The sequence below is a fragment of the Gallinula chloropus genome (genome assembly GCF_964237585.1).
Source record: "Gallinula chloropus genome assembly, chromosome: 4".
Classification (NCBI taxonomy): domain Eukaryota; kingdom Metazoa; phylum Chordata; class Aves; order Gruiformes; family Rallidae; genus Gallinula; species Gallinula chloropus.
In genome coordinates this window covers 28,836,337-28,852,147 of record NC_140088.1, presented here as the reverse complement: position 1 = coordinate 28,852,147, position 15,811 = coordinate 28,836,337, and the positions used below count along the sequence as shown (strand labels likewise).

General features: G+C 40.4%; 1 protein-coding gene across 1 annotated transcript in view; it reads left to right on the top strand.

Moving 5' to 3' along the window:
- The window catches only part of GALNT18 (polypeptide N-acetylgalactosaminyltransferase 18), a 227,541-nt gene extending 212,962 nt beyond the window's left edge, over positions 1-14,579 (top strand). Inside the window, exon 12 of the mRNA XM_084264078.1 lies at positions 14,116-14,579. Within this exon, the coding sequence (XP_084120204.1) occupies positions 14,116-14,262 (147 nt within the window). The 3' untranslated portion in view covers positions 14,263-14,579. The remainder of the gene's footprint in view (positions 1-14,115) is intronic.
- The last annotated feature ends 1,232 nt before the right edge of the window (positions 14,580-15,811 follow it).

Here is a 15,811-nt window from a genome sequence, read left to right as displayed (position 1 = left end):
AATGCTGGCAGCAGCCATCTGCCACCCCCCACCCCCATCCTGATCAAATGCTTGCAGGATGCATCATGTCAGCAGCACATGTGCATGACCCTCATTGTCCATGTGCTCAGTAAAGCTGCTGTACTTGGGACTGACAGTCATTGCATTGTGTGGCCGGTTGTGTGACAGAAAAGGAGGGGGCTTTGAGATGTAGGAGATGGAGACCAGTGCACCTGGACAGATACTCTTTGGGACATCTTTCTTTTAGTAGAAACTGTTTATGGCCAAAACTGTGCTCTTCCAAACCACCTGATGCTAGTAAGTTTGTTCTGTGTACTAAGAACTAGTATGTTCTAAATGCAGTTCTAAATGCAGGCAGTTCTTTAGAGGGGATGTACTGGTTTGGGTTTTTGACAAGTTTGTTAGTCTCTAGTCAGCTTTCTCAGGTTTACTGCTGAAGGAAAGGCAGCTGTGACATAACACCTGCCCAACATGTGAAATTCATCTCTGTGTACATCACCTGAGTGTCATTTAGAAAGTACACTTAAAGCATGTTAGGACTCCTCCAGCAGTAGCAAAAGCAACAGGGGCAAGGTAATTACTCTTAAAGTGTCTTGTTTATATTTAGTCAGCTGGGGATGTGACTGTCTCTCATGCTTGTGATGGTAGTATCTCTTCTGCTTCTAAACAGACTGGCTGTGCTGTCACTATTGGCTGTTGTGAGAAACATGACAGGAGAGGTCTCTGTAAGAAAGGACATGGGGCAGAGCCAAAAACCAAGCGATGAACCCTGCTCAGGCTGTTCCATGCTGAATTCTTTTCAGTACAGCAGGCACAAGTTAACTTACAGCATGGTTGCCATAGGAAGGTAAGGAGAGTATGCATCTGTAGGGATGGACAGTCATCACAGACGTCATGGGAGGAAGAGGCCATGTGCAGCCAGTGCTCAGCACTGCTGTGTACCCATACCCACTAGCAGTTGCATCTGCCTGAGATGTTAACGTTGCTTTTACGTGTTACAGAGCATTGTGATTCTAGTCAGTGCTGGAGGCTTCCACTGGAAATGATCCAGATCAGAGTGTTCAGAGGAGGTGCTTGATGCTATCCTGAGAAGCAGTAAAGAAATTTATTGCTGACAACTTAGCTAACATATGTGTAATTTCCCAAATATCATAGCAGGAATTGCTTTGAAAGGAAAAGGGAAGACCAATGACAGCAGATCAATTACTCAGTTGTTACAGTATTCCACAGATAAACATGAGGATTCAGATCTCATTTAAATAGGTATTAGATAATAGATGAATTAAATACATATTCTGTGTAGCTATATAAAGAATAGACCTTAAAATTACTGAAAGCATTTACATCTTGTTTCTCCTACAGATTTTGGCCTTTGCTAGACAGTCATTCTGAATTGCTCCTATGTGCATTTACTACCTTACAAAATTAAAGGATGTGCTGTAGTACTGCTAGCTAGAACCATCACCCACAGCCACATCCTGAACAAGTAATGGAATGCAGGGTGCAGACTGTGTGGCAGAATTAAGCTTGCTTGTGAAGCAAGCAGAGAATCTTTGTACCGATTTCACATGCCCCTTGCTGAGCACACACAGTGCAGAAGTGGAGGCTAACACCACTAAACAGCAGACACTTTCCTTCTAATGTCCACTGCCAGTTTTCAGCGTTAGCCAAGGACACTGGCATACAAGAGGGATTCATTTCAGAAGAGCTGTGTGTCTAAGGGAACAACTGTCCCCATGAACTTCCTCAGATTCTTCCATTCTGAGCGCCACAGGGTAGAAAAACAGCATCATTAATTTATCAAGAATTTGAATTTATGCTCTACTTCTAACCCCAAAGGACACAAACACACTCAATGTGTATTTGCAGCGTAAGACACGCTGTGCTGCTATACAGCTATGGAACTGTGCAGTGCTATTTGCCAGGCAGCTCAGAACAGAAAGTGATTGTGATCCTGTCAAAAGAAATGCAGATTTTGACCCTGCAGGAGAAATATAAAGAAAATTGGAACCTAATTATTCAATTAATTGAGCCAACAGATTAGGTTAAGTCCTGTATTTTTAGTGAGACTGATTTTTAAATAACCAGTGTTGCCAAGTGTTTGGTTTTAACCTTGGCCACAAAAGAGCACAGCTGCCAGCCCCAGGGGCCCAGTGCAGTGCTGGTGCACAGGTCCAGTACACCCACAGCACTTTTATCTATACTCAGCTATTCTTTGCCCACCTTCGATGCAGTCTTACCCTGGCTTGCCCACACCTCATACTGCACAAAACCTTACGGTGGGAGGACAGGGACCCTGAACTGCTTAGACATAAGAAAGTGATAGTTAATGGTTTGTTGGGGGTTTTTTTCTCTCAAATATATTTGTCCCTAATTCGTGGGCAAGTCAACCCATATTCTTGTCACATTAAACACTTCTTAAAAACAGGTGTATTTGAGTGTTTGGTTTTTATACTCCTTGAACTATGTGTTACTCTTAAACCTACAAACTCTTTAGTCTGTCCCATTTATGTAGAATGGAATTATTTGCAAGTACAAAAGTCTGAAAGCATTTTTCTCCATTTTGAATACTTGACTTTAACTTCAATATGAAAATAAATACAAAACGCATGCAGAAAAAATATTAAATAGAAAGATTACAGCATAATATGTGTTTCAACAACTGGTGTTACATTTGTTTGCTGTTATTGTTGTAGTTACTGGTAACCTAAATTTCCTTCTGTAACTTTAGATTTCTACATGGAGTAACTGTCTAGTAGCAAGTTTTAATCTTTGCAAATTAGGTGTAGAAGTTGCCAGCTAGAAAGTTTGTGTGTGAATACAGGAGTAAAATGAGCTTTTAGTGGGTGCATTTCAAGCCTTTTCCAGCATATCACATTATGCAGTATTTACTCTCCTGAGGACTACATTTAAGCTCCTAAGACACTTGGTGCTGAATTAATTTAGAAGAAAGTTAGCACATACCCATGTTTTTCCTTCAAAACAGATACCCTATTTGCATATTTTAGCATATAATTTTAAACAGCACATTTATTTACAGGAAGTTATTTGTTCTAGTTCCACCTGATTTTTCATAATTTCAGATGTCCAGCCAGGCTCCATCCAAAAATCGCAGATGACAGCTGCTACTGACAAGGTACCACATGGCATTACAATAAGAGACATGCAAGAGAATGCCCAAATCCAGAATGTTTTCTACAATTTGTCTGATAACCAAAACTTACCAAATGAAGTGGCCATGTTTCACGAGCTCTGTTCTTGGCTGCTCCTTTGCATCATTGGACCAATCACTTCTTGGGTTTTGAATTCCTCAGCTGCAAGAAGGATGGAAGTACTTTTACCTTTAGCATACATCTTTTACTTAAATTTCCAACTTCCACAACAAAAACAAAACTCTGTCCTGACCAAGTCAGTAGAAGCTGCATATTTAATTCCAGTGGAGGTAGGAACAATATGTACATCAGCAAGGTCTGGCTACCAAGAAACTCCCTACAGTCAATCCAAGATGCACGTGCTTAAGAAAAATGTTCACTTGGAAAGCAATTCAATCAGGGTACAATAACGACGTGTAAGACAAGGAAAGGGTTTGTTATTCAGTGAGATGATCAGGCTGACAAGTCTGGTGTCCTCAACCTGACAGCTATACCCGCTATAACAAAAAACAGATTATTTCCATTACTGTCTGAGTAAACTTGGCAAGATTAGTCATGTGGCTGCAAGGACATGCCTTTCCCAGTATCAGTTATAATCAGCTAACAAATTTGTGCTGTTACCAGGGAAAAAGCCATTTTCAGTAACTAGATACTGTGACCAAGGTCCCAAAGAGCCCAACCTAAATTCCCATGTTAGAATATGCAGATCAATCGAAATACTACTGCAAATTCATTTCTTAATTTTCTTCAGTTGGCACTCTATTTATTTCTTGGTCTCTAGAGTCTGGTTTAATCATGAGCATATAATGACAATGCGAGCAGTTCAGTTTCTGGGTTAAAACCAGTAAGAAAGCCTTCATATTGAGCAGTAGATTAAAAAACTAGATTAATTCAATACACCACACACACAAAAGAAACTGTCAGGGTTTTTTCCAAAGGAGATACATTTCAGTAAGAGCTGTCTCTCAGAGGAACAGGAATGCGTATTTTCTCTCATCTAAACCCCATAAATCTTTGGGAATCTGTTATGATGTTTAGGGCAAAGGTCTTGTCTTTCCTAAGGAAAATAAAAAATTCTTGGATTTTCTACTTGTGCTGCAAGGAGTTTCTTATTTCTTTGTCTGAAGATGAGTAAACTATATATCACCCATGCCAAGGCTGGTAAATAGTAACGTGAACTTTACATTAGTTTTCTAGGTATGCCATGTTAGAACAATATTTTCATCAATAAAGAGAAAAAGATAAAGAATAAGGCAGAAAGGTGCTCTTAGGCATGATCCCAGGTGCTAGCTGTCAATGGATTTTCAACTGATACTGCATCTTGTGCACACTCAAGAGTGGGGTGGGAAGAGATGTTAGCAAGAATTCTGCGTAGACAATCAGTGCAGAACAAGCCTTAGAAAGTAACATATACAGAAGTGATGATTGCTTCAAACCCAAACAGTCAAAATCTAGGAACACACAATTTGTCACATCACAAATCAGAAAATTAATTTTAAAGATTCATTACCTCATCTGGAAGACTGCCTCAGGCAACAGGCAATGCTTGCTGTGTCACAAAAGTGAGTTCTATTCTGAGCTGGCACTTCACTGTAACACCAGGAGGAGGATTCTCTTCTTGATCACAATGTGATTTCTTCATGAAGACCAAGATTTGATTTCTCTGAATGATCCATTTTAGCATGCCAGTAACATGTTGTTTGATCAGAGCACTTAAAATCAACTAAAAACATCCACTGAGCATTGATGCCTGAGACTCTATTCAGCGGGTTTTCTATTCCCACCTGAATCACAGCAATGGTTGCAAATTTCTAATTTTAACAATCCTTTTTTCTTTAGAAAGATCTTTTACAAGTTTCACAATTGTATTAATAGCCTCTTATACTTCTGATGATTGAAGTCATATTCCACTAATTTTCATTTACATCTTAAACAAAGTCCCATTATTATTTCAGTTTAGTTTTTTTAATCCCCACCCTATGAATATTCCATCACTCTTTAAAGCATCTCTGTTGCCTTTTTCTGTCTTCTACTTCAGACATCTTGAAGCAAGCCTGGATCAAGGCAGATAAATCAGGCCTGACTTGTTTGCAGAAGTCATTTATATGTAATCTCAGAAAGAAAGAGAAAAAAGTAATTTTCCTAAGCCTTTCACAAAACACAGCTGTAAAACATCCAAATAAAGTGTATTTATCCAGCATTCCCATCTTTTTCCTACTGGTATCGTGATATTGTTTCTGTACACAGGCAGCTAATGTATGGCTCAATGTGAAGAGAAAGGTTGGATAAGAAAAAAAAAACGTAGCTAGAGCGAAGACTTTGGATTCTTGTCTATAGGCCAGGTCTTACTCAGGACTCCAGAGATGTTTAGAAACCTAGGATTTGCCTGTATCTAACACTCCTGCTAGCAGAAGGAGGTATAAAATGTAGAAGTCATTCTAATTCCAAGCGTCGGAGTACAGAAGTTAGAGCACTAACTAGCCAGCAACTACTCAGTGTAGCATGTTCTGTATTTTGTTTTCTGAATGCCCTCAAGAGGGGCATCACCTGGCCAAAGCAGGGAGGATGCAGCAGTGACGCTTACACACAGCCCCCCCCTCTAAAAGAGAGGTGAAAATTTCAGAAAACGTCAACCTGTGAATCATCTCTCACCAACATGCACTGCTGGAACTTACTCTTTTATGACTATCAGCTCTCAAAAAGCATTCAATTTGTTTCTAAGTGAATTGTCCTGTTAACTCATATCTCAAGACAGCAGCTGTGTCAGAAGAGCTGTGTGCATCATTACCAACTGCACAGCATAAAGCTAGTGTTTCTGTTTCTACAAAGGATTTACTAAGTAATCCCAGCCCTCAGAAGATGAACATCATCTGGATGTATTGCCAAAACAAAACCAAACAATAAATTCAGCCGCAAACACCACATTTGGCCAGGTATGGATAGAAGAGTCCCTTTTAAAATTACGTCCCGCTACCCCCAACAACCCCTGGAAACCATGTTCAATGAAGAATTTTTTTAAAAATCATATTGTGTACCTAGAACATGTGTTTCTACAGATGTTGACAGAATATGTCCGATTCCCCAGCAAGTGCTAATACAGTAATGATTCGTGTTAACTTTCTGAAAAATCCCTAATGATCTTTCCAGTTTGGCTCATGTATTAAGCTCCTAAGTCTGCTTCCATTTTCTTAGTTTCATCAGCATTTTCTGTAGTAAAAGGCAATTGCAGCTATCCTATCCTGAGGAGCTTCTTTGAATATCAGTTAAGGCTTGAACTTATTTTTTGAGATGCATTATCCTCTTAATCTTGCTATCAATAGTGGGGTTTTGTAATGTGTTATAAATCCTTGATAAAGTTTTGTATATATGTGCAAAATATTACTGATGGGTACAAATCCATAGTTTCCATTTCTGCTATTTATGCCATTTCTCTGATTTGTTTTCTATGCCAATTACATTCTCTGTATGAAACTGCATTTCCTATTGCCAGGTTTAATTGTTTTTATTTAAACCCTTTAATTAACAGTACTGTGTATTTCCACATCTTGTAGATGTAACTATTACACCTTAGAGGGCTGTGCTCAGAACCTGTACATTCAGGTAGCCAATCTATGGGAAACAAACCAGAGAAACATTGCACAGTCTGCTAGTTACTAAAGCATAGTTTGGACATACAGATGAGGCTGCATCATGTCATTTGTCACAGCTGCAGTATTAAAAAACTGTTGCAGCAATATAAAAAAAGTAGCATTTATAATCATGCAAAATCTGACCACTCAGAAGTCTTGGTAGTGGAATGAGACAAAGCAGGATGTAGATGTTCAATAGTAGTAACTGTTGAATGGTGTCATGTGGCAATAGGACAAGGGTATATTTAGGTTGGATATTAGGAAAACATTCTTTAATACGAGGGTGGTGGAGCATTGGAACAGGTTGCCCAGAGAAGTGGTGGAGGCCCCATCCCTGGAGATATATTCAAGGTCAGGCTTACGGGGCTCTGAGTGACCTGATGTAGTGAAGATGTCCCTGCTTAGTGCACGGGGGTGCGACTAGATGGCCTTTAAAAGTCACTTTCCAACCTAACACATTCTACAGTTCTGTGATTCTAATTCCACTGTCAAGAGTGCGTTTCATAGTACTTACTCACTGGGTACCAGGAAGTGGATGTAAGAGCAGCCCTGGGTTGGCTGCCTTGAGTGCAGGAGGCAGTAGGAGGGGAAAACTTAATGGTTTGGCTGATCCCTATTACAATTCCACCCATGATTATGTTGTACACAGCAATTAGTTTTCAAAGTGTCTGGAAAAGATTCTAATTTTTCTTATCTAACTGGAAATACTGATAAATAGGTGACATATAACATCTTTTTAATATTTAACACTGCTGTATATAATGTTTCATACACATAATAGCAGTTAAATGCACCTTTCTTTCACACTAGTACTATCAAATATATTAGGAACCAAGCACCTTTGAAAAGCAACGGCTAACAATATACTTGACTGAGGAATACTTCAATTTAAATAGTTAAAATTCATTTTGGAAAGATTTGAACATCAGAGAGTATGGTACAGAGTCTGTTTTACTTAGCATCTGTGCACCAAAGAGTTTGAAAATTTGTCGTACCGTTTTAGATCTGAGAAGGAATTAAATCAATATACCTATACCTACCATTCATTACACCTATATCCTTTATACAACTACAAAAGAGAAATTCTAAATTCAGTAACATCATCCAGTATTTCCAAGCACATGTATCAAAGCAATAGTGAAGATTAGAGTTTCTATCTCAAAGGTAGAGCGTAAATATTTGAGGTCAGTGATTGAGGTACAAATAGAAAATGATGGACTAGTGAATGCAACCATCTATATAGCATATGAGATATGAGATTTGATATAGTTATTAACCTTGTAAAACCCTCTTCTGAAATAGCCAGGACTAGGCATGCTGGTAAAGAACACTTCAGGTAGAAAAACATGAGCTTTAGTGGGATGAGCAAAAAGTAGGTTTTAACTTCTCCAGCAAAGTGTGTGCTTGATAGTAACTTGTTAAAAAGACCTATCAGTCTGATTTTCAGGAATACTAACAATCTCATTTCATTCATTTAATATCCCTCATTTTTACAAGTGATCAAACCCTGTCTTAAGTTTCATGCCTACGAGCCATATAACCAGAGCTTAAGAAGCCCTGGTTCAGTCTAAAGCAACAATTTCATGTCCCTGTTTTCCCTTTCTGCAACGTTTTTTCAGGGAAATTTGGAAAACCCATACAACAGCTTCCAGAATCCATCACACTTACCTGATGTCATGTATCACATCTAGCAGATGGGCCAAGTACAAACAATGATTAAATTGACCAAGTCAATTAGATGTTGTGAATTATTTATTAATCTTTAACGATGCTATATATCCACATTCCAATCCTTCCTTTAAAATACCTAAACTAGGTGAAGTAGCATCTCTGTCCTTTTCCTGCTGAGTCTTTTTTATTCATGTATCAAAACACAACCTTGGCAATCTAACTTCAGAGTGACAAACAACAGAAAAATCACTTGGTTCTTGCTGAAAATAGCTATTGATGAAGAAAATTAGAGAGTTTCTATTAAATACAGCCAGAAATAAATACACCACCCCCCCCCACCCCCGTTTACACTGTGATCAGGAAAACGTCAGCTGTTTAAAAGGCCAGTCATTCAGCAGAAAAGTAATTATAAGGTGAGATTTTTTTGGCAAGAAAACCCATGGGCCATACAGAACTTTCTTTGGCACATGTTTCCAGAAACTCCTTTTGTCATGAAGTCAGAACACGGGAGTGGGCTTTGCAGGGAGTTTCTCTGTCCTGCAGTAGCAGTGGTAGAGAGGGGCAGAAGACCAAGGTTATGTGATGCATGCACACTGTGCATATTTTGTTCCAAAGAAATTGTATTTAACATCTCTGGTATTTGCGAAGAAAGCTGTACCAGTGCTCTGTCCTATTTGTAGCCCTCTGGATAGGAGGCCTTCTAGACCTGAGAGAAACATTCTGACAGTTTTCAACTAAGCCTGGTTCTCCAAGAGCCCATCTTCCAGAGAGGACCCATCCCGCTTACTGCCCTGCAGAACAAAGACAGAAAGGAGGGGGGTTGGGAACTGTGCATCCACCACCCCCAGTAAACCAAAACAAACCCCAGAGAACAGTTCAGCAAAGACAGTCTAGTTACTTTGCAGATTATTAGCATTCCAGCTCTAACCTAAAATATGTAAGTATATAGGTATATGCTTGCAACATGTTACTCTCTCTAAAAGTGAGTTGAGTTGGTTTTTATGTATGACAGATCTGCATGGGGCTGCCTAGAAGCATGTTGTATCATCCCTGTACAGCAGTGGTTTTGTAGGCACATCAAATGGTATTCTTGGTTGCCACATTATTGGATAAATTCTACTTCAAGTTACTTCAGTGAAAGACTTTAAAGGAAATCTCTTACACATGGCAGATACACAGAAAGTATAATAATTCTAAAGGAGGTCAAAAGTACTGCTTTCTGCTAAGTGTGTTATGCTCGAGGCTTCAACATTCAAACAGCTGCTGGTCAGAGCAGTATGCATGACTGGAGACGGTGTTTTCATGGAAAATACGCTTATGAAGCACACAATCAGTTTTACACGTGTCTAAAGCAACAAGCAGGTGCTTGAGAGCATTTGTCTTTCTCATGGGAATTGCTTCAATTTGTGTTGCAAAACCCACCAAGTTTTCAGTCAAACTTGTTGGAGGTCTCTGGCTCAGTTTATTGTTATAAAATAGTTGACCTGAATATTTATTTATCCTCTTGAGACCTCTATTGCCTTTAAACTGCCTCCCTCTCATCATCAGTTATCTTAATCCTAATTCTGTTCAACTGGGCAGAATTCCTCTTTCACTTGTTTCAGCCTATAGAATTATATTTCATAGACCATGTTTAAAGAGGTTTACCCCAGGCTAGCATTTTTTTGCCTTTACATTGAAAAGTAGAGGTCATACCTAGGATGGGGAACATAGGGTGGAGAACCAGCCAGGCACCCTGCTGTTCCCTTAGCCTGAAGCGTAGTATCACCATAAACCATTTTGCTAATCAAGCAGTCATCATGGCTTGCCAGAGCTTTTAAAAAAATCATTAACTAAAAGGACACCACTGTCTGTATTTGGCTTTATGGTCCCAAATGGCATATAACAGACAAGAGGAGACTGTGGCTACCATTTATCACAGAACCTCCTGAGTTGGAAGGGACCATAAGGATCATCAGGTCCAACTCCTGGCTCCATGTCAGAGCACATGACTGAGTGCATCACTTCTTCAACTCAGCCAAGCTCGGTGCTGTGACCACTTCCCTGGGGACCCTGTTCCAGTGCCTGACCAACCTCTCCGTAAAGACCCAAGCAATGTTGTGATTTGGAGGCCAAGCCAGTTGGAGCAGCAAAACGCAGCTTTAGCTTGCAGTGTGTCAGTCCTGCTTGCTCGCTTCTTTCAGTGGAGTTACTCAGCTCATGACTAACCATGAAACGGCTCAGACCTTGCAACTTAAGAGTGGGTGCGCTGCCATCACCCTAGAGATAATAGCCCAAAACTGCTATAACAGGCTTGCATTAGGCATATTAAGGGGGAAAAAATGAGCAATTAAATAGGTTAACAACGGGAAATTTTAAGTAAGCACTACACAAACCCTTCTCCCTGCACTTCAGAGCAATTCTTTCATTTGTATGCTTACTGAAAGGAACTGAAGCTGTGTAGACTGCATCCTCTCAGGGATTAAGCCATGGCTCTGCACCGACCTGTCATCTCTTAGGAGCTGAGTTGTTCAGTTTCTAACAAGACTTGAGCCTTTGTGCTTCTCTTTTGTGGGAAAAAAAACCAAACAAACCAAAAACCTATCCTGCTAAAAGCATCCCTGCTCTTTACAACACTCAATTCACACACATTAGCCACTACTTAACTTTGGTGTCTCTTTTATGTGCTGTATAGCAGCTCCGGTGTACTCAGCAGGGTGATTTTCAGTAGCCACTGCAGAGTGCTTTGCAGCACATCAAAAAGAGCTTCCTCAGCTTTTTATCTCCCCAGTCACTTGTTTCTGTTAAATTTCACATGCGGGCACATCAGGAAAAGCGAAGGGGGGAGGGGAACAGCATTTGGGGTGGGTTTTTTGGTTGCTTGCTTGGTTTGGTTTTCCTTAGCAGTGGTTTAGCTCTGTTTATGTAGCTGCCTCTATTAAAATACTTTGCATAAATACATTTACTGTGACACCTGTGTGGGTGCAGTACGTGATTTAGAAAGGAGGAAAATCTGCCTCCATTGTGACCATCCTCCGTCCTCTACCCTGAAATCCTCAAAGGGGCCAGAAGGCATTTGGGCCCAGTTCAAGCAGGAGAGACCCTTGACCCCTGAAACAAGTGGGTGTTAGACAGAAATTCCAACTCTGCACGGCAGTTTCAGCCGTAGTGCTGTGGCTACCTCTACCTAACAGAGCTCTGAGTTAGGTGACTAGGCCCCATACACAGTCTTTGGGGAGAGAAAAATAGACACCAAAGACTGGGTGTGCCAACAAATAGGTGTTTGCACCAGCCCAGCTGTTGAAGCCAGCTAGACTTGAGCATCCCAACTCCCTCCTCTTCACAGGCATGAAAGCTGTCCTCATGATGGACACCACAGAGTCCATTTCACAGAGTTTTGGCTCAAGAGTTGTGTTTTACCTGTCACGCTTTACATAAACTGGAGTTAATTCTGCTCCTTCACTCAGGCTAATCAATTAGAAATTACAGGAGAGGTCTAAACATACCTCACCAAGATTCATATCCTAGGTCCAAAAGTCTGGCAAGTAATGGAGCTGAGCTGGTCTCCCATAACTCGTTAGTTTTCTGATGAGAGAAAGTGGGACAACTTCTTCCTTCTGCTTATTACTTACTGCAATACCCAAGATGAGGATGTCTGGGGCCCCAAAACTGAGACATGCAGCACTAGTTAATGACAGCAACACAAGCACCTCCAGCATCACTGGGAAGCACAGGGAAGTTGATCTTAATTTTGGGTTTCGGTGGAAACGCTTGCGGAAGGTAAACTGTAATTCCAGTTTAAACCCAGGTTGCTGACCCTGACTGTCATGCAGCACTTGAGTCTGTGCAGAGTAAAAGCATAATCAGCAGTTTGCATGAAGAATAGAAACCGTACATTTTGCTGGGAGGTGGGTGGGGAGAAGTCACAACTGTTTGGCAGTGAGAAAACATCCATTACCTAAGAGTTTTACATCTGTGAAGGACCTACTTCAAAGCTCACCACAGTGAGCTTTAGAAAGGCAGAATAACTGGGGGTTGGGGGAGGGCAGGTAGGCCTTGTGTCCAGGATAAGGGAACAAGTAGTATATAATAAAGCTTTGATTAATTTCCCATCCTAGTTCCATTGTCAAGCAGTTTCATTGCTTATAGATAGCTTAGAGTTCATGCTCCCCCCAGCCACCCAAATACAACTCCTGTTATTAATATGAATGTCAATAACAGTTGCACAGCAGTGGGAAAAGACAGTTCACTCAGCATTTCCTTATGGAGGTGTATTAAAATGCCAACTGTGTGCCTGTCTGCCTCAAAGTAATCACTGAAAACTGGATCTACACTGCATGTAGGCATACCACGGAGGATTTATGGGAGCCTCATGTTTTGAATTTTATGGATTATTCTAGAAATTGTCTGTCTCTTACCCAAATCTGTATTTAAAATTTAAGAGCTTTCACGCCTAATTCTGTATTTCATTAGCTAGGTCCAAAATTCTTTTTTTTAGAATTCACTTTATGGAGAAAGCACTTGCCAAGTATTACTGGTAGGAGAGGTGACCCCTGGTCCCCTGTGTGAACAGAGCAGAACCTGCACTGAATGCCACGAGCGCCCCTTGTCTGAGCAGCAGCCTGCTCTGAAAAGGCACACTCAGCATTTTGACGGGATTTATGCCAATACCCTTGTGATTAGAATAGAAATCTCTCACAGTTACGATGGTGTAACAAAACTTATGAGGTAGGTTTCATGGGGATTTTTTTGTATGGGGTTGTGTGTGGCTTTTTTCCTGTAACACAAATAAGTAGTTTAAATGTGGCTGTACTGAAATGTACTGATTTACTCTTCACTCCTGGATTTGAAAATTATGCCAGTATTTCTCTACTACACAGGTCCAAGGTACTCTAGAGCAACAGACTTTCAGACTTCTGTGTAAATAACTGTACTTTGTATAGCTTGGAATAAACTTCCCATACACTAATATGTACAGGTTATCTATTATCTGTCTTAGACAGTAGACAGGGTGAAAGAATCAACTGGAACTAGAATTACAGTGGGGGAAAATGTAATTTATGCAACCTATGCAATGGTCTAATTGTAATTTAGGGCTGCAGTTAACTCAGTGACAGACCCAGTGTTGAAACTCAACAGTGAGTCTGATGGTGTTAAACTGAGAATTAGAGACTCAATACTGAGGAGTAGCAACATGAGATTATTAGACAGTACACTGCAGAATTTAAAAAATAAACAATTTTTTGCATTTTATCCTACATACAGGACTCCCCTGGCCAAAGAACTGGTCATAATTTGCCTTTTTCCATGTTTCAGAGCTGCAGTAGAGCTACTAAGCCATATAACTGAAGCAAAGAGGAAAGCTTTTTAGCAGTATTTTAGCTTGTTGTTAAAAACCATGGCTAAAAACAGAGCTCCAGTCTAGAAACTCCACTTGCTCCACAGGCAGTTGAAGCTGTTCTAAACTGCATCAGGAGACTAAACCAGCCTGTGACAAAGAAACCCTCTCTCCCTGTCCAACTTTGTGCTTATCTTGTCTCTAACCAAAACATTTTTCACAGTAGCAGTTGATTTTAATAGACAGATACTGTAACATTCTCTGTTCTGTATTACACACAGTAGCACTGCAGGAAGATTCGGAGTGTTTAATACCAGCACTGCTTTCTTTTCCCCCATCTTTAAAGGGAGGTCCAATCCAGAACCGGAAATCCAAGCGTTGCCTGGAATTGCAGGAAAACAATGAAAATGAATTTGGATTTCAACTCGTCCTTCAGAAATGCACTGGACAGCGCTGGTCTATAACAAACGTCCTGAAAAGCTTGTCATCATAGCAGACTAAATTTTTTACCCATTTCTTTTGCTACTGTGTAGCAAATACTGCATTGTTGCCTGCTGTACTGTATTCCTGCCCCCCCTCCAATCCCTACAGTTCCTTCTCTCCTCTTTTTTGTCCCTTTGATTTTATTTTGTGAGCGTGTGGATACTGGGTTTGTGGGCTGAAAATAAGACATTTTTATTTACAATGATGTTTTCATGGCATTTATAGAGAAGCTGAATGACAGGTGACGGGTAGGCTATCCTAAAGTATTTTACAATTGTAAATAGAAAACAAAATGGAGAATATTTATAACTCAAACTTTTATTGAATAAAAAAGTCCAAACGCTATTACTGTCTAGCTGTCTCCATGGAAATCCATTTGGAAGTTAAGTGGTGGTTTCATTGTTTTCATTAACTCAAGCCTGATCTCAGCAAGTTGTTGCTCAGTATCCATTTCCTTGTGGTAAAACGTCCCAGCTGCACACCAGTAGCTACAGTGACAGAGGATTGTTCTCCTTTCTGTCTTTGGGGAGATCTGTCTAGGTCACTGTTAGCTACTAGTGTGCAAATATGGGGGGAGATGTGGTGCAATGGGGTTGTTGTGTGGAGGTGTAAAGGTGTATAATATGCACCCACGTACTGTTCCTTACTAATACTACAAAATAAAATAACAGAGAGCACCCCTGCTCAAGTGAGGCAGGGAAGAGAATTAGTTAAAATAAAAAAAAATAATAAGAAAAGCTACAAGACAAAAGCAGCAGCTACTGGAAGAAAAATACAGAAACCCCCTGACATTTCTCAATGGGCTGACCTCTGTTTCAATGACTGCACTTCCCTTCCAACTGGTCATAGTTCTTACAACTTCTTTTTTTTTTTTAAATGCACTGTTCCCTGGCTACCAGAAACTTGGGTAAAAATGTCTCTATCCAAGAGCAACAGCAAAAAAGTATGAATTCACTCTGCCTTTCTCCCTACCTTTAAGGCGGTCTGAATGCAACACTGTTTCACCTCATCTCAGCTAAGTCAGGATAAGTAAGGAGAGGAAGAAACAGAGGAGAGAAACTAGGACACTAGGATTCCTGGCCTCTTTATTTCCAGCTGCTTTTATTTGTATGTAAATTCCCTCTCTTTTATTACTCTATTTGTTCTCTTTATTTTGTTGTTTGTTACCACCAGTAACAGTCATCACCTCTTGGAGCTGGTTTTGTGCCAAACTGTCTCTTACAGACTGGCTTCACGCTCAGGACCAGCCAGCAGTCTTGGTTCCTATGACTGTTTAATAAGTTGTGTGGCCCATAAATTATAGGAGTTCAACCTTCTGCTATATGTAGTTACTGTACGCCTGCTTCTCAGAGAGGAAAACAGTGAGCCAGCAACAGGAATATAGCAACAGACAATGAAGATGTGCTTAACCATTTTGACCAACTTCAGTGGCCCCTCAGGCCTGTTGGAGTGAAAACTCCCATTAAAGTTAGAATCCTGAAAGAGCATCAGTAGCCAGTGGGTCAGGGTACCACAGCTGGACAAGATAAAGCAGCTTTAATATTGCCCTGCAGAGAATC